This window comes from Pseudopipra pipra, chromosome 15, assembly GCF_036250125.1.
Source record: "Pseudopipra pipra isolate bDixPip1 chromosome 15, bDixPip1.hap1, whole genome shotgun sequence".
Classification (NCBI taxonomy): Eukaryota; Metazoa; Chordata; class Aves; order Passeriformes; family Pipridae; genus Pseudopipra; species Pseudopipra pipra.
Window position 1 is genome coordinate 4,665,114 of NC_087563.1, and position 19,188 is coordinate 4,684,301.

At 41.2% G+C, this 19,188-nt stretch overlaps 1 protein-coding gene across 1 annotated transcript in view; it reads left to right on the plus strand.

The window, feature by feature from the left end:
• The window catches only part of SLIT3 (slit guidance ligand 3), a 474,289-nt gene that overhangs the window by 227,470 nt on the left and 227,631 nt on the right, over positions 1-19,188 (plus strand). Inside the window, exon 6 of the mRNA XM_064671611.1 lies at positions 8,244-8,315. Within this exon, the coding sequence (XP_064527681.1) occupies positions 8,244-8,315 (72 nt within the window). The remainder of the gene's footprint in view (positions 1-8,243; positions 8,316-19,188) is intronic.

A 19,188-nucleotide genomic window follows, 5' to 3' on the forward strand; every position in this document is an offset into this window, starting at 1 on the left:
ATGGTGCAGGTTATTAGCTCATGTTTTATACTTTATGAATTCACACGTTTATCTTCTAAAATAAGAGCTCATCATATGTCAAAAATATATAATAAATTATGTACAATAAACTGCAGATATCTTTTAGCTTAGTGCTCAAGCAGGGCATAACCAGGGGCTCATGTTTGCTTTGTGGAGATGAGAGGAGGGTACTATTGCCTGGTGTTGTTTAGAATTTGCAAATGCACAGTATTTCTTTCCAGTACAGATCAACAGACAAAGGTATAAACCAGAAAACAAGTCAACAGTATAAAACTAGTTTGGTTTTTTTTAAATTAGGTTAAAATAGCAGAGTCTCCATATAGCTCCATTTCCACTTCAGAAAGTATTAATATTAATAAACAGTCTTATCATTTGTTAGTCAGAAGCCTTATCTTATTTCTAGTAGGCTGCTTCTCTTCAAGGGTTTCTCCTGAACCCACTGGCTGTTACTCTCCTGTTCCTTCTTCCTGACATATTCAAAGTTGAGTATGAAGACTTGGGAGGGCAAATTTCACTTTCACTGCCTGTGTTCCAGAAGACAAAACAGATGCTGCTTTCTAAAATGAAAACTCACGATGGGTGGTTATAAAATCAGAGTCTCCTAAATGCTGTCTGATCACTATTTGCTTGGCATTTTGGAAATGGCAGGAGGAGGGAGGAAGAACTGTAAAAGTCATAAACATGCCTTTGATTTGGGCATTGGCACAGATTAGTTTTACAGTTCACTTAAAATCATATAAAAATATTTACTAATCTTCCTAGAGATATTATGATAGATGTAATTTTTTTCTGTTTTCCTTGGGTGCATTGATTGACAGATGTTGTAACACTGTGTCTAATTCAGTGAAACAGAGGGGGTTTTGTTGTTTGGTTGGTTTTTTTGAAGCAACCAAGAATTTTAAAAGCCTCTAATGAAGTGTGCACAAACGTGTATCCTCTGCTCTTTCAAACATTTAAAAGACTTGAGCATGTGCTGTGCCATCCCTGCAGTTGTGTCAGGACAGAAGTCATGAATCTGTAAAAATCCGTGCAGGTCAGGTCCCTTAAAGGGTCTTTATTAACAGATGGGTTTCACTTTGTCCTTGGAGAAGGTGGAAGAATGCTAAAATAATTATCTGTTGCTCAGATCTTTTTCCTCCTTGATTGCTTTGTGAACGCTCCTCCCCAGGAGCTCAGGCTCTGCTCAGTGTCCTGTTCTTCCCGACAAAAGCATGTGTGTGTGACTGGGGTTAATTAGGCCACGTGAAGCTTTGGGTAAGTGGTGAGGTGCAGAAATATAGAGTTAACATCTCTCACCTCACAGTGAAACTGGATCAGCAAAGGAATCGTGGTGTTTATCTTCTGGAAGCTCAGCAGCAGTGCTTGTGCAGTAGTGCGTGACTGTGTGAAAGCAGCGAGGACTGGCTTAATTGGAATTTTTGAGCTAAATTCCCTCCTCAAAACAAACAAAACAAGACTAGAGTTTTCCCAACAGCCTCCCAGAGCACGGGTTGATAGCCAGCTGTATCGTGTTTAGCAAAAACACAACCACCTTGCTTTGTTCAGGGCACACAACATCCCCAGGACCTGCTCTTGTTTTGCAGAACTCAGAGCCTGTCACCATCTTCACTCTTAGTGCAGTAGGAGTAGGAAGAAATTTTTTTCCTTTTAAAAAAATCAGCAGTGATGCCAAGTTTCCACAGAGTAATGCTCTACAATCCTGTTGTTCTTAAGCTCTTGCCTTGTAGCCCATGGGCAACAACACTTATCCATTTTTCCTTCAGACAGAGAGCTGGAAGTGCTGCTTTACAGTAAATACCATTTTTTACACTGAACCTCCAGAAAGAGCAAAGCCATTGCTTCACTGAGGGCATAAAGCCCTCCTGAGGACAGAGGTGCTGATGAGTGTCAGACTTGCCACAGCTTGTTCTAATTACTGTTGGAGTGAGCTGATTTGGGCAATGCATTTCCCACCTGGAAGTTGATAAATATCTTGAACTTACCTTGCATATTTACAAGGCTCAAAGTTTCTAAATTGTCCTTAACAGCTAACTCAGTTATTTGTTAATCCATTTGGAGGACAGGGAAGATTTAATACTGACGAGTTTTGGAAATACTAGGACAATAACTCCTAGGTAAGAATAACATTTACTTGTTGAAAATGTTCAATATTAGTTTTAGGTAAAACAAAAAATAATTCAAAAGCTGACATGCAATTTTGGCAGAGCAGGAAAAATCCTTCTTTTGTTCTTTGCTGTAAATGAAATGGTAGCTCAATGTGGTACAAAAAAAACCAAACGTGGTGGAAATATTTACAGAACCTGTTTTCACCTGATTTCAACATCTGCATCCTTGAGCTTGTGAGTGCTGGTGCTTTAGCTCCAGATGCATTTCTTACACATCTCAAGCATGGTCCCTACACTCTTGGCTCAGTCTTACCATGCCTTTAAGGCACAGCAGCCTCCTTGCAGCAGAGACAGATCTGCATCCTTCTGCTCCCTGAGGCCAGGGGCTGGAGCTGCCTGGGAGATGTGACCAGATGAATTGTCATGTTGCTCCCAGCATTGGATTGATGGGCAGGAAGAAATCCCAGCCCTTGGAAGGGATCTGTGCTGCAGCCCTTGTGCTGCTGGTGCAGTGATGCTGCCTGTGCTGGGCTTGAGGTTAAGCAAGGTCTGAGGCACTGCAAGTTGTGGATTGTAACAGAAACTCTGCAAGACAAAAAGCTTCCTTGGGAGTGCCAAGCATTTGGTTAAAAGAAAAACACATCATGAATATTAATATTCTGTGCTGGAATTGTTATAGATAAAATGGAGTAAACTTCTTTTTTTTTCCCCTGTGGATTCCCTTGGTCTTTTTACCCCTTCATGTCACCCTTTTTTCTCTTGTAGACTCTTCCTCCAGCATTGATTCCTTTGCCCTGTCTCTTTGATTGTAGGAATTACTTTCCCTCCAGCTCTTGCTCTATGAAAAAGCTGAGCTGTATCATTCCTCACTTCATTGACTTGCTTATCTTTTATTATGTGTTACTTAGAGATACCTATTATCTTTGGATTATACTCTCTAATTTTCCCCATCTGTTACTCTTTAGCTCCTTAATTGTGTTACTTAATTCAGTAAAACATTGTAGGATAGAGTTTATGTGTAACATGTTGTACAAATTAAAACTAATTCTAATGAGACAAATTGCAGTGACCAGATTGTGTTAAGTATGTGACCTTTAGTGGAGTAGTTCAGTCTGGTTTTAGTCCAGTTGTAAAGAAAAGTTGGGTTGAAGAACAGTCAATGAACTTAAGTGCACAAAACCTCTGAAACATTGTATTTTATTTTATTTTATTTTTTTATTTTAATCACGGGATGAGACTGAAATGTTTTAAACCCAGAAATCCTATTTGGTGAAAGAATGTAAACAAGCTACCAACATGGATGAATTAATTCTCATTTCTCTCAGCTGCACATTCTGTGGCTGGAGTGAAGTTAGTGGGCACAGGGCTGATTTCTTAGCATTGGTGGCAGCTGGCACTTTCTTAAAGTCAGCATTCATACCTTTCATTGGTTTTATTTTGCAAAGCAAGCAAACCTCATTCATTTTCCCAGTTATTTTGTCAGGAAGAGTTGGTGGGAAACAATCTTGCACCCTCAAGCCCCATATACCATCAAATCAAGCAGTGTTTGCCTTCTGGTTTTGTATCAGCTGCTCCAGAGAGTTGTGTGTGAGCTCTTCTTTCTTATTGCAAGAAGCAATTGAATGGTGGACAAGCTAAAAGGTACTTTGAAGGAATCAGCTTAGTTATTCTGCATTTGTCCTTCATTTTAGCTAAAGCATTGGTTCCATGTGTTAATGGTTAACTCTGTGAGTTTGCAGTTTTATTATGGAATCAACATGCAGTAACATACTGGGAAAGATACATACTGGGTTGTGAAGCATGTGCTCTTGGGGACTATTCTTTAAGTCTTTGTACTAAACTCTTCAGACATTAAAGGCAAGCCTAGTTCTTTATGGGATAACACTGCAGTGTGATCTCTGTTAGCCCATTTGGGCGGGAGAGATAATTAAAGAGTAGTGTTCAACCACAATAAATACTTCTTAAGCTGGTTTTCAGGCAGTTGTGCAAAAACAGTCTTTTAAGATTTTAGAATCTCTGTGTCAAAAAAGATCGGGAAAATAATTTGTCAGTGCTCAAAGAATGGGGGGTTTTTGTTTGTATTTGAAAGGGGAGACAAGTATATGCAAGATTAAGCATAAGACTCAGCATAATGTCATCACTGCTGATTTCTTGATTTTCATATAATCTATGGTATTTCCAGCACCACTGGAACTTTGCAGGTTTTATTAAAGTAGCTGTTTTAATGTTTTAAATCTGTAGTTCAAATGAAGACACTAATTTTATGAATGTTCCTAGGGTCTGTGTTCCAATTAACTGATTTATATTCTGTCAGTGGCGAAATAATAAAAAAAGGGTCTTAATGTATTTTATTGCTCTGATAGAGAGTTGCATTTTCACTTGGGATGCAATAGGCAGTGTTAAAGCAGGAAGCTAAAACCAGCACTACAGCAAAGACTGCAGAGGCACTTAGGAAACGTCAGCACTTTTGGGTGCTTTTTTTTCCCCCCCTTTTGCAATCCTTTTATCAGTAAGGCTCTTTCAATGCGCATTTGAGGATCAGGAAAACAATATTAGACTTGCAGAGGGAGTTAATCTGTGTCCAAAGCATTTTAGCAAAATTAAAATAAAAACTAAAATGTACTGGCTTGTGCCAACTCCTGTTCGAGGCTGGGTTGGACTGACGTGTGGTCTGCCGTGCTGGGAGGGCACGTGAGCCACAGCTGCTGGGTTTTGTTAGATCCCACAGCTCTGACTGTGCAGACTCGAAGTCCAAGCTCTTTAATATCCCCGTGGCTCCATTTCTCCATCTCAGAAAGGAGGATGTTGCTTCCTTTGGGGGTTCAGCACACAGTGCTGGCTGGGGGAGCTCTTGGTTGACCGTGTCCAGTACTGTTGCCTGCTGTGCTGTTCCCCTCTCTGGCTCCTCTGGGATCGCTGCCGAGGCCTTTCCAAGAGTGTTTCCATCAGAAACCTGGATGAGGGAGCCAGGGGGTCACTGCACTGTGCTGAGGCAGTGGCTGGTTGCTGGATCTCTGTGCAGTGTGCTCTGCCTGCGGATTAAACTGCCCATATTTATCAAAATAACAGGAGGAATAATTTAATCTCAAAACATTCACTTCTCTCAATGTGTCTATTTTGTCATGAAGGTGTTTCCTTTGTGTTGGGCTCACTGCTTTCTCCACAGAGGAACCTTTGTGAAGGAGGGTGATGCTGATGGACTGGCACATTTTAGTTTGTCCTTAGGTCAAGTGCTTTTGGTCAGCTAACACTGCATGTTAGGGGGGGATTTTTGGAAGTCTTTTCTTCTTTAAAGCTGGAATTCTTCAGATTTCCTCCTTAGGATATGTCATGTACCCATGCATTGCACTTGCCTTCTGTTACAGAGTTTGGTAATTTGAAACTTCTGCCTAAGAAATAGGAAATGTATTAGCAATCATAATTTATTTTTCTTCAGATTTGTTCATTTTTTCTTGAATACTGCAATATTTTTCCTTTTTTTTTAAGGGTTTTGTTTTAGCCTCACCTCTGTTCACCTGGTTTTCTGCAGTTACTATGAATAACTAATATTTATTTTACATACTGTCAGTGTGAGCTTCTCATTTTGCCTGTAGGGAGTGAAAAGCTGGAAATTTAAGGTAAACTCAGTAGACAAGTTGCTTGTTAACAGCCTTCTGCTTTCTCAGAGCAAATTTTGGGAAGTGCCCAGGCTGAGCCTGGTTGGGGTTTGCTTGCTTATGAAAGATGCTTAACAAAGGTTTGGCAAAGTATCAGGAAGCAGAGAGAAACACTTTTCCTGGCCTCTTCAGAATGGGATGATTATAATTGTGAGAAGGCAGTTAAAGAAAACCAAATATGCATTGGTGAATTTTCCTCCATGCTGTGTCATTAGGGCCATGCAAGGCTGGTAGTTCTTCAGCCCACTAGAGAGATTTATGCACTACTGGTGCCTAGAGAAGAGTGTCGAATAGAAAATGAAAATAATACAGTTTACAAGAATGGTTTTCATAGGAAATGGATGAACTTCCTACAGTCCCCTGGTTTTGCTGAATGCAGGTTGAGAGTTGAGCATAAAGAAAAAGCAGAAAGCAAAAACATAAATTACCCCTTTTAGAACACAGTAATGCTAGAAAAAATAACTTTTAAACCTAACTTATTTTTAAACATGATTTGAAATAATGCACAATAAAATGCCAGACAAATGCAACTTGAGACGCTGGCGGATTTCGTGTGGTTTTCTTTGACCACACAGTTCTACTTTTTCAAGCCCTTTTTGTTCTGCTTTGCGTGCGTCTTCCTTTCAGATCTGACTAATTTTTGCCTTCCTAAGCCATTTTGTCACGCTTTTCCCATTGGCTGTGGCTCTGCTGTGCCTCACTGTCACACCAGAGTGACTCCCTGTCATGAAATCGGTCTTCAGCATAAGACTTCCTTCTTCTGGGTCTGAAGTACCCTTTCCTTTCTCTGGGTTGCCAGATCATTTGTCTGGGTTGAAGGTCTGCCTTTAAAAGAACTAATATTTTGTTGCTGGCAAAATAAAGGGGAGGTGAAGGAGAGGTCAGAGTGTGGATCAGTGTTAAACAAATTGTGAAGGTCACAAAGAATTTTAATCTGACTTGAAAAAGGGACTTGTATCCAGCAGCACATTTTTGTTTGTGATAGTCTGAATGGACAATTGTGGCTACTTTGAGAATTTGGTGTAGACTGCATGACTGGTATAAATTGAATTAGTCCCATGACAAGGACATAGTCCCCTTTTTTTCTTATCTGCCTGATGGAAAGCAGAAGAAAGGCCTGTGTGACACATCCTGACCCGCAGTGTCAATGTGGGCTTTTGTGACAGGCTCTGATTTCTGGCCTCTCATTTGATAAAACCAATTTGGGGGAGGCTAGAAAGGGAGCTTGCTGCAACACTAAATGTACTTACAGAAAAGAGTGTCTGGGGGTGAGTACAGATTCCTGCCATTCCCTCTTAATAGTTATTAGAAATCCAGAGTTTCTTTCTGAAAAGGGGGCAGAATGCTGGGCTCGTGTACCGCAGGGACACGGTCACCCCAAACGATGCACTGTGTAATTCCCTGGGCTGCAGTATCACCTTTCTTTGTCCTTTTGTCCAGCCATCCCTGCCTTCCAGTTGCTCATTTCTTATATTTTTCTTTCCCACTCATCTGCCTTCCTGTCCCCTTCTTACCCCCGACTTTGTAACCTAAACCAGGCTGAAGTTGCTCCCTCTCCTCCCTGCTGACAGGGCACCAGCAAGGAAATCAGGGTGAGTGCTGCTCTTCCTCAGCATGAAAACATCCCAGTTTTCTGGGTTTGTGTCCATCTCCCTCCCATTCCTGATGCCCTCCTTCCTGCCTCCACCTGCACTGCTGGAGGGTTGCAGATTTGGAAATACTTATGGTGCAAAAAGGGGAAAAGCACCTGAATGCAGGTTGGGTGACAGGAAGCTGTAACCTGAACTCACAATGAAGATGTAATCATTTAAATGGAAACATTTGTAATGTTTTAGTACTAGAAAGGCTTTTTGACTTGCTGCTGGTTATTTGGTTTTTGTTGTTGGTGGTTTTTTTTAAGCAAGGTTAAAAATTCAGTTGTTGCCATTGATGCACAATGCAGTGGGGTTCTTAATGTGGTGGATTAACATCTTTTCACTGTGAATTTACAAAGCTTACAAGAGAATGATTGTCATGTTTTTCCTGAATATTAATTTCAAATAAGAGACTGTAATCTGAGCAGGGGTAGCCAAGTATTTTTGCAGTCAGTAAATCAACAGGAGAACGCTGAGAAAATTTCATTTGCACTACAGGGTTGCAATTCCAAGGCACAAGGTTTGGCTGCAGGTACTCTGACAGCAAATCCTGCGTTGTGCCAGTGTCATGACCACATGTGAGGGATGTTTTCTAGAAGTTCTGTCACTGGTATCACGAATTCTGGTGGGTTTTGTTGTGAAGTCATTTCAGCTCATTCCACAGCCCTCTAGAGGAGTGAAAGAAAATTGAAAACATCATGTGGTGTATCAAATCCAGAAACATCTACTTTTCCAAGCACGTGGATGTTCCATTATCTCATGTAGATTTGAGAAATGTGTTCTCTTTGTTAATACAGCGTATTTTTTTTCCCTCTTCCCTTATTCAGGGACCTGAGTGAAAACCAGATAAAAGGAATCCCTAGAAAAGCCTTTCGAGGAATCATCGATGTGAAGAACTTGTAAGTGACAACTTCATTAATATTTGTGGTGAAAACCACTCTCCCTGGGTTACATCTGGCTGTTATTATGTGTTTGGCTACCATTTGTTTAGCTCTGTGCAACACCAAAGGGACCTGCAGACCCTGCAGCTTTTTGTCAGGGGCCTCCCAGGCTACTTTGGTCCACACTGTGAACACCCCTGGGGAAGTTTTGAGCAAAGGAAAAAAAGTGCTCTTAAATGCTTTACCCATTCCTGCAGTATTGCCCTGAAGAAAGATATACATAGGAAAAGTACTGTTGGAGTTCAGGGATGAAATTGAAATGTTTCACTTAGAATAAATCTTCTGTTCCACCGCTGGTGTGGACAACAAATATGACAAAATGTGGCACACAGTGGTTGAGTACAAACACCAGAAAATTAAAACAAAAATAAATACTGTGGGCAGTTAACTGTGCATGCTTTGACGGTACTGAATGTTAAAATAATTTGTAAAAGGCATTAAAGAGAGAAAATAGGAGTTTATCGTTGGTGCTGATGAAGCTAGGCTGTCCTAACTGTTTCCTGTAACATTTATTTAGTAGAAGAATCAGCTAAAGGAGATCTAAAACAAAACCCTTTTGTACAAAGTCTTGCAACATACCCGTGTTTTGTTTTTTCTGAGCGCTGTGCAGATGCCTTTGGAGGCTTTGGGATGTACAGAATATGAACACCTGTAGACATGATACAACACAGCTGTTTCTGCAGTCATTCAGCACACCAAGCCTGTGCTTCTTCAGTGGTTTGACACTCACTTTGTGCATATTCAACTGTGACTTTAGCTTTTCTGGTAACAAGTGACCTTTTTACCTGAATATCAGCATGAGAAAACACATCTTGAGAAGCCACTTACTCTGATGTTCCTCTTCAGTGGAGGAGCATCAGAGGACCTGTGTGAGCAGGTCTAGTTCTCAAGACGCAGGAAAATACAAAGAATATAGTTTATATGAGGAAAAATTTTGTGGATTTTAGACAGAAGAGTGGCTTTTTTGCCATATTAGCATGAGCTTTACTTACATTGTGTGATCTAGAGGAACAATAGATGGTCTTTTGTCTCAGAAAATCTAACTTTCCCAGCTATAATTCATTGTTAGTTGTCTGACTTCATTTAAAATAGCTAAGTTTGCATTCAGAGTTTAGTTCACCTCTGGCAAGCTGTCACAACAATCACAGGTGCTTTGATTTATGCACCCACTCTCAGTGCAGAAGGAACCAGGGTTTCTCCTTTCCCTGAGCTGATATCAAGGGATGACTGGCTGGAGTGCTTACAGGAGCTCTATAAATGTCAGGATTTAAAACTTCAACAACAAATTGTGACTGTCAAGTTAGGCAGTATCTATTATTTTGCTGTAAAAGACACAGTATCAGAAATACTTCCCTGTAGCTACTGTTTCTGTCTCCGATGAGTACTGAGTTTATCACAGAATCATAAAATAATTCTGGTTTGGAGTGACCTCTGGAGGTCATCTAGTCCAGCCTCTGGCTCAGCAGGAGCACAAAGCTCAGTAGTCTGACAGATTGCTGATGTGAGCCATGAGCCCTGATTGTTTAGATAAATAGCAGGAGGAGCAGACTTTCCCCTCATATCTGTAGACATTCCTTTTTGGTAATAACTGTGTGAGTCGTGTACCCAGGGTGGTTCATTAGAGCAGGTGACTCTTGTTTCCAGACACAGACTGGTGGCCTGTGAGCTGCTGAGAGAAACATGGCAAACTCTTGAGCCAACTTGCTGCTGGAAACACATTAAAATTTCTACAGCAATAACTGTAAGGGTGTGATGCGAGTTGAACCAATTTAATATTTAAAGCTCTTAAAACTTTAAGCAGTGGCTTTAACATGCCAATTGCCATTCTAAGTCTAGACTTGGCAACTGAGCCTCTCCCTCTTGAGTCCCAGGGATGACCACGCCAACGGAGGAGGAGAATGAGCCTCTTTTGCCTTTTGGTGCCATCCAGCTGTTGCAACACCTGCACTGCTCATGCCTGGTACCTCTGCCACGTACACACTAAAGGGAGAGCAGCAGGGTTGCCTGTTTCTATGGTTATAGCTCTGCTGATTTATTGTACTGTCTCAGAGTTCTCCCACCCTATAAAGCGTGTTTGTGAGGGATCTTGGAGACTCTAGAGACGTAAGAAATAAAGCTACACATTCTCCCACACTCCCCAACCCTTTCCAATTTATATTTAAAATTCACATAGGGAAAGGCTGGCATGGAACAGTCTCTGTTTTCGTGGCTTGACATTTAACGTGACCTCAGATTCTTCCAGGTCCTACAAAAAGTGTCCCGATGTCGTGGCAAAAATAATAACTTTGTAGATATTATAAAAGGGACACAGCAAGTGCTAGAGCAGATGAAAGTCTCTAGATTAATGCAGTCTTTAACAGCAGCTTGGAAAGCTTCCCTCAGGAAAGAATGTAGAGTTGATGCAATAGTCTAAGCCAGGGCATGAATTCCTTTTGGATACAAGCTCTGAAATACTCGGCCTGAGGGCTCAATATAAATTACAGTGGGTGCCATTTGGAAACCCTGGGAGAATTACCCTGTCTCCACGTGGTCATAAGTGACACAAAGTCACAGGCTGTGTCCAGCTGGAACACTCCCGTGTAAAACAACCTGTTTGGTGAATTTAAGGGCAGAGGTGCTGCTGTGTGTGCAAAACACTGAGAGTCTTTGGTGATGGCCCTGAGCACCGGGGCTGCAGAACTGGCTTGGTGCCAGTATGATTTTTGTCATTTAAAAAAGTAAATGTTAAGATGATAGGGAGGAAAAAAAGTATTATAAAAAGCGATGTTTCAAGATATTTTTCACCTTGTCTTTCTCTTTAAATGGTAAAAGCTTTGTATCTTTTGTCATTCTTTTAGCAGAGCAATGAGCCCGAGAAAGTGGGCTTGGATAAGGGCTGTGCTAAAGAAGAGCTTTTAAATGTCAGGAAAGCCACTGTTTTTGCACAAAATGAAGCCAAAGCAGAGACTGGAGGTTTTCAAACTCCCAAGTGGGGGAAATTTTGTTGTCTGAATGATTTTCATATGAAGTGTTTTCTGCTGTTTGAGTACAAAATCAAAAGAAGAATCTGCAGACAAAGAATGAATTAGTAAGTCCATTCCTAATTGAAATACAGAAATAATTATAAAGCTTTCAGAAAGAGTCATGAGCACATAATGTCCATTACCAGTAGTGAATTTATATGATAATTTGGCAAAAGCTGACACTTTGAACATATTGTAGAGTAGATGCATAAATGCTGCTCAGTGGTCCTAAGAGCTGAAGAAGAAAGGGCAAGAGAGGGCCAGCCTGCAGAGTGCACCTGTATTCAATTTCTGTTCCTTATTACTTAGAGGACAGGAAATGTTTCTTACAGGATTCTAGCCCCAAGTAAGCACATTTATTTCAAGAATTAAAGTATATGGGTTTGAGTCTCATTGAGCTTTAGGCTATCTCAGCACTGTCAGCCATGGCCTTTCATCATAAAAATGTATGGAGCTGGTTCTTGGATTTCTGCACGTTTCCCCTGCTTGAATCACATCTTGGCATTCAGGTGAGTGCTCCTCTGGTGAGGCATTCCTGCAGGTGCTGTTGAATAAGCCTGCACAGCCTACCTTATTTGAGGGCAGCCAGGTACCCAGAATAGGAATAATACAGAGCTTGATATTAGGAAGGAATTCTTCCCTATGAGAGTGGTGAGGTCCTGGCACAGGTTGCCCACAGAAGCTGTGGCTGCCCCATCCCTGGAAGTGTCCAAGGCCAGGTTGGAGAGGGCTTGGAGCAACCTGGGCTAGTGGAAGGTGTCCCTGCCCATGGCAGGGGGTGGAACTGGATGAGCTTTAATGTCCCTTCCAACCCAAACCATTCTGTGAGTCTACAAAATCTGTCCCAGGCAAGGGAGTGAAATGATTCATGGCAAAGGAAAGAGGAATATGAAGCACAGATATGTGAGGAGAATGACAGCAGCAGAGCAGAGGGGGAGCCAACCTGGCTGAGCGACCACCCTGTTTGAACCCCACTGGAGCCACATGGAATGACACACTCATTGCTTTCTCTGTGAGGATTTGCTGCCATTTCTTGTTCTTGATTCACCAAGATTCAGTTCTGTACCTGTTCAGCTTCTGCCTTTTATCTCTTGTAGGCTTTGGCTCTAGGATACTTTAGCACTGGCATTCAGAATACCACAAGCTCAGAGGTTCATCTGTCATGATAATGTAGGCTCATTGCATTTCTGTCTAAATATTTCCCAGGCACACATGAGATAATAGCTCATATCACTAGACCTGCAAGCTGCTTTCCTGGTGTCCTGGGGCCACTTAGCAAATTGAGGGTAATATCCTTCTTGATAGCCCTGAAGGTGCTTTTGGAGGAAGAAATGAAGCATTGAGATTTATTTTTTTTAAAAAATGCAGGAATGCATCAGCACATATGTAACGTTTAACACTTCTGCAAGTCAGTACACATTTATTTTCCTAGTGGTTACATTACCTATGCAGTGTGAAAAATCAGAGCTCTCTGAGTACTGTAAAATATTGTTGTACCTATTAGTTTCAGTTCCTTATTTGTTAAATGGCTTTTCCTGGAAGGTACTCTTACTTTTTCTGCATGCATCTACTATTAGCATCGATCCATGTGACTTTTACAAAAATTAAACATCTAGATTGCACATTCAGGTTTTGGAAAAAGCTGAACTTGCTCTTTACATTTAGAGTTATTTGACATTCACCTACACAAAATATAGAAACGTTCCTGTGGATTTTTTTTTTTTTTAATCCATCACAACCAGCACTGCAGAGCATATTTGTAATTTTTGCCATTCAGCCATAGAAATAACTAAACATACCTGTCAAATTAAAATAACAAATAAATCCAAGAAAATAATGGTTGATTTGTGTGTAGCTGTTTCACCAGCAGAAAGCAAGTGCTTGTGAGTTATTTGCCCTACATAAATATGCAGTAGATCTTAATGAAATGTTGCACTACAAAAAGTAACTTCTTTAGTCTGGGTTCTCTAGGGAAGCTATTATCCAGAGCCCTCTGAAATTCCTGGCCTTAGTTTCTTGACATTTGTGTACAGTATTCACTGTTACTGTTGCAGTTTGCAGTAAAATAAAACAAAAGGAGGGAGACGAACAGTTGGCCACATTTTCCACTCCTTTGGTGTAAAATCTGGAATAAGTCTACTGAAGCCAGTGGTTGGATTCAAATAAAAGAAAAGAAATGCCTAGAGGAGAATTGATTATCACATGTTGGCTTGTGTACTTGCTTATGTATCTTTCAATGGACTGAACAATAGGTGTCTATATTTGATGGTGTGCATGAAAAGCACAGTATATTTTAAATATGAATAATGAAAATTAAAGGAAAGGATACGTTTCTGTTATGGAAGAGATTTCAGGTTGTTTTGATCTCAGCTGGTATTTTTAAGTGTTTTCAGAGCTGGCAAAACAGGTGAGAGGTATGGAAACAGCTATTTGAAATATTGGAGACAAACCTTTTGCCTTCTTTAGGGGGTGAAAAGATCATTTTACTTCAACCGTAAAAATTTGTAAATAACTTTCCTTCCCCTTCCCCATAAATTCACGCTGCACTCAATGTATTCCAACAGTGTATTCCTTTTTGTCTCCTGTAATTAGTCTTCATTGTGATAGTGACCATAATGAATTCAAGAGAGATCTCTGTGGCCATCACATTTGCTTTCCTAGAAATTTCATTGTCGTGCAGCATTATTATAACATTAAAATAACACGTTACCCACTTACCACCTTCTATGGAGAAACACCACCTGCAGCGTCAGTTAATTTTATGAATACATTAGTTTGAGCTTTTGCCATCTGTTCTGTCCCTTGTAACAAATGCAAAAAGCATATATTTCACAATTAACTCATTAAAAAGATATGATTGATTGGAATGCACGTGCATGTTCCCTGCACAATGCACGATGCACTTGAGGTGAGATGTGCAAAACCAACCAAGCAGAGAGAGAGAGAGAGACCCTGAGTGGTAGCAGAGGACATTTTGGGAGACAATCATGTTCATCTCTTTACACCCTCAAATGAAGGGCCAGACACAGAGGTCGCTGCTTCATTTTTAGTTGAGACTCGTGGCCCACTTTTGCAGGCCCTGCCTGGCTGCGTGTTCTGCCCAGGGAGCTGCTCTTGGCTTTGCTGCCCGAGGTCACTTGCTGGTATATCATCCCTTGGTTTTGTCTTCTACTTCATTCAGCTCTGAATCACTGACCTTTAAAATCCACTTGCACTGATCTTTCTAAATTACTTCTCTTGTCTATCTTATAGTAAAAATCAGAGAATAAAGCCAGAAAACCTGAACACTGTGCCTTAAGCCTGGCTTTGGACAGGCAAGAAGGTGTAGGGGGGACTTGTGTTATCCTTTGTCCCAGCTGAAGGTGCTTCCTGCTGGCCCTGTTTCCATCAGGAACATCCTAACTGCTGCAGCCGTAGCCAAGGGAGAGCCTGTTAGGAACACAGAGATGAAAACTTGAAATTTAATTCAGAAACTGCATTCTTTTAATCTCAGTTTCCTCTCTGCCTCCAGTGAATCTTCAGAGCCTTTTTCCTCTCCGTCTGTGCTGTGCTGTGTTGGGAAGGGGAGGTGATGCAGATTCTGTCTGTACTTCCTGAAGGTTTGTGGGAGCACAGCATCCTGGACACAGGGGTGTGTGCCCTGCCTTCAGGGAGGGTTGCTCTGGTATCCCTGTGCAGGATGGCTGAGGGTGAGCAAGGGCTCTTGAATAAGGAGCTAGTTCTGCATTTTTCTAGAATATGATACACAGAGGCAGTGCCTTCTGAATAACTGTGCTCTCTGCCAGTTTATCAGAGCTGTCGTGAAATACTGGGTATTTCAAGTGTCATTGCAACCCTGAAACTTCTGCATGTATCTCTTTTAACACCATAAGGAGTGGGCATTATTCAAAATTACCTCAGTGGGAAGAAAATTCCGTAGGATTTTTGTATTGTGCACTGATGCTGAGGGATGCCAGTTCAGCAGTGATCTTGCTAGAGAGTGAGCCAGTTTCAGTCTTGATAGTGCATTTTTGCAAATGCTTGGCAGCAGTGTTATATCAGCTCTTCAGGGGACATTTTACAAGGGCATGTGGTGATAGGACGGGGGGAGTGGCTTTAAATTGACAGAGAGCAGATTTTGGTTGGATATTAGGAAGAAATTCTTCCTGTGAGGGTGATGAGGTCCTGGCACAGGTTGCCCAGAGAAGCTGTGGCTGCCCCATCCCTGGAAGTGTCCAAGGCCAGGTTGGACGGGGCTTGGAGCAACCTGGGCTAGTGGAAGGTGTCCCTGCCCAGGGCAGGGGGTGGAACAAGATGATCTTAAGTCCCTTCCAACCCAAATTATGAGAGTCTACGATGCTGTGATTCATGTGGTCAGCTGCAGGGTTTGGTCCCAACCTGCTCGATATTCCTGTATTTTATAAGCAGAGCTGCCATTGGGAATGCTGCTTCCTTGCATTCCTCCTGAACAGCCTCAGGTGGTCCCATCTGCATCAGGGAGCAACTAAACAGACATGTGCAGACTAATAACCTGCAAGTGCTGCAGCACACAGGAGAAATACTGGAAAACCCCAAAACCATTTCAGGAAGTATTTAAACTTATGTTGTATTTGGTAGTGTGATCAGACTACACTTTTTGGGTTTTTTAATCCCCTTTCCCATGTCTCTTTCTAATAAATAAAACACAGAGTGGACTAACCAGCACAAAACGATCTTAAATCTGTTGAATGTGCTAAACTATGACTTGTACTTCTCTTGAGATTGATTGCACAGATTGAAAATGCACTACTCTTTTTATTTTTTTTTTATTATTTTTTTTTTAAATGAAAACATCTGCATTAAGTAGAGTGGATGTCTGCTCTGTTCTCCTGTCCACTTGCATTTCAGGAAGTATTTGTTTCATGGATGCCTGTAGTTGTGGGCTCAAGTAGCCACAAGGGATCTGTCACCGGCAACTTATTAAAAGCTGAACCATCACTCCTGAGAAACAGATTTCCTCACTGTAAAGTTTGCTTTCCCCTGAGTAAAATGTCAGATAAATAAAAGCTGAAATACCTCTTAAGTGTGTTCTACCTATAAAATAGAAGTACATAAGCCAGCACTATGTTGTAGTGGAGGATGTATGTTTGGTGGCATTTAGTATTTTTTGAATTTTCGTCTTTCTGATGCTAATCAGAGCTTTCTACCTCCATAATAAGGTTATACATAATATTGATTTCCCCAATTTCTGTATATATTGGTTTCAATATCAATTTTTTGGCAAGCCATAGATTGTTAAATATTTCTTGTAGGCATAAGACAAGCATTAATACCAATTATTTTTTCCTTTTCTGGAGACGTATTTCAAGCGTTCTTTAAAGGCTGTACTTCAATTGTTTGTATGTTTACTTTAATTGTTTAATTGTAAAATCCTAATGCTGATGACAAGAAAGATGAAGTGCACCACATAGACCTAAGTCATCCTTTCCACGTACTTCAAATTCTGTTGTGATCTTCCCTGTGCTTTATATTTTGCATAATTTATTGCCTTCTCCTGCAGCCCTGAGCGATGCAGCTCTGTAGGCTGGTCATCAGTGGGGCTTTGGAAGAGGGACATGGATGTGCTGTGTCCCATCAGGAACGTGGCACATCTGGCACAGTGACATAAATCTGGCACAGGAGACTGAAAAAGTTCCGTGTTTGGGTGTGAGGGCCCCAGGCTTGGTGGTCACTTTTAAATTTTCTGTTTGATTAGGTGAAAAAAAGGTAAAATCTGGGAGTCTGGAGATTTAAGTCGTACCTAATTCACTCGCTTAAATGTAACATTGGTGGAAATTTTTAAATGAGACCACAAGCTCCAGGTCCAGAGCTTGGTCTAAGAAAACCTCACTCCTAAACTTGAATGGGATCCTTTATCTGGGGTTTGAAATCTGCTACAAAAAGTCAGGGTGACTGTTGCTATTTCCAGAGATTATTTATCTGCTTACTTAGTTCTCAGGGCTCTGCTCTGTGTTTTCTAGGCTCATTATTCTTTTACCCTAATAAAGCACAGCTCCATTTTGGTGCAGCACCCAGGGCTGCAGCACTGCTTTCATAGGGACAGTAATGAATAGCAGATTTGGCCCTTTTCTGTTTTAATAGTCTTACAAGAGTCTCTTTGACAGAAACAAACTCCAGAAAGTACCTTGATTTAAAAACAGGCTATGTGGTATTCTTACTGTCTTTTTGATATAAAACTTGATTAAAATGGGATGAGACATCAGTTGAAAAAGTATGGAAATCAAATTTTCTTTATTACGTACGTGTTTAGGCTAACCTATGCCTACAGTTTATCTTTGTATAATTTATGCTGTCTTTGTGCCATACCTTAATTCTGAATACATTTGCTGAAGATTTCCTGCAGCATTCATCTCTGATTGTCAAGAGGAACTTTTATTCTGAAAAAAAAAAGAGACAGTACTGGTTTTAATTATGAATCTAAATAGCTTCATAACCACTGTGAACTCTGAATTTACATCATTTTTATGATAGCCTCACCATTCCAGGTTTATTGATTTTGTCATTTGCTTCATTACATTTAATGCAAACCTTTTGTATGGAATTATTCCGGTGCTGTGCTGGGCACGGAGGGGTCAGTGTGTGCAGTCTCTAGCCAAAACAGCACAGCAATATCCTTTTAGTGCAGACTCCACAGCTAAAGGGGGGTTGTAAATACTGTCCCCCAGCAGAACAAAGTTTGCCTTCTCCTCTTGACCTTCCCAGCTGGACAAAGTTAAAACCATAGCTTGAGTTGTCTTTTTTTTTCCCCCCTCTTTCTTTCTCTCCCCCCCGTGTTTCTTTTTGGCTTTTTGGTCAGTGCAACACATGTCTGTTAGTCAGAGAGAAAAAGGGTCTTTTGGCAGATCAGGGTTGGGCAGTGCCTGCTCCATCCCTGGCAGTGCCACTCTTTGCCATGGAACTGGTCTGGCAGGACCAGTGCTGTGCCCACTGGAGATGACCTGCTGCTCAGAAATTGTTCTGAAGAGCCAAGATGCTTTTTGGCTTTCAAGGCACGGACACTGTGGGTTTCTGGGCTCCTCAGTTGTTTTACCATTTCACTGGGATTAAGTTTTGATGTTTCATTTTGTAAATAGGCAACAGTGTGCCTGGATTTGCTGTAGCTTTTAGAGTGTCCCTGCCCATGGCAGAGGGTTGGAACTGAATGATCTGTGAGGTCCATTCAAACCCAAATCGTTCTGTGATTCTATGAATAAAACCTCCTCAGTTCTTAATTTACTGCATGGCTTTTTCTGGGGAACACAATTATTATTTTTAATTCAACTTCATTTAAAAAAGCAATGAAAACACTACTGCGAAACAGGTAAGTAAATGGATCCTTGTTTTCCCAGAAGGCAATGAAATGGGCTCAAAAATTAATTTCAGTAATTGATTGGGAGACTAGATTTCCTGTAGCACTCTTCCTCAACCATGAAACGAGATGGATGTCCCCCCCTTCTTGACCCCAGCCCTCAACTCAGCTGCAGCTTTCTGTGTGAGAGCAGAGCTGGGTATTTAAAACAACAATAATGACGAAGCCTGTGTAGTTTCTTGCCACATTTAGAGCCCAGAAGGGAACGATTGTGTTTCCCATTCAGTGGTTCAGTCTGTTCCATGGCTTTGCTACCCTGCAGTTGGGTGGCTCTGTGAGATGAAGTGGCTGTGGGAGAACGGAGCCACCTGCACTTCAGTTCCATTCAAAATTGTTATGCCTTGAAAGGAAAACATTTTTGGAGGGGAAAAAAAAGAATTAAACTGTAATGGGATAGTTGTGTTTTACGGTCTTTTTATCACAAGGTGGTTTTATATGAACATATGCTCACCGTGTTTGTACA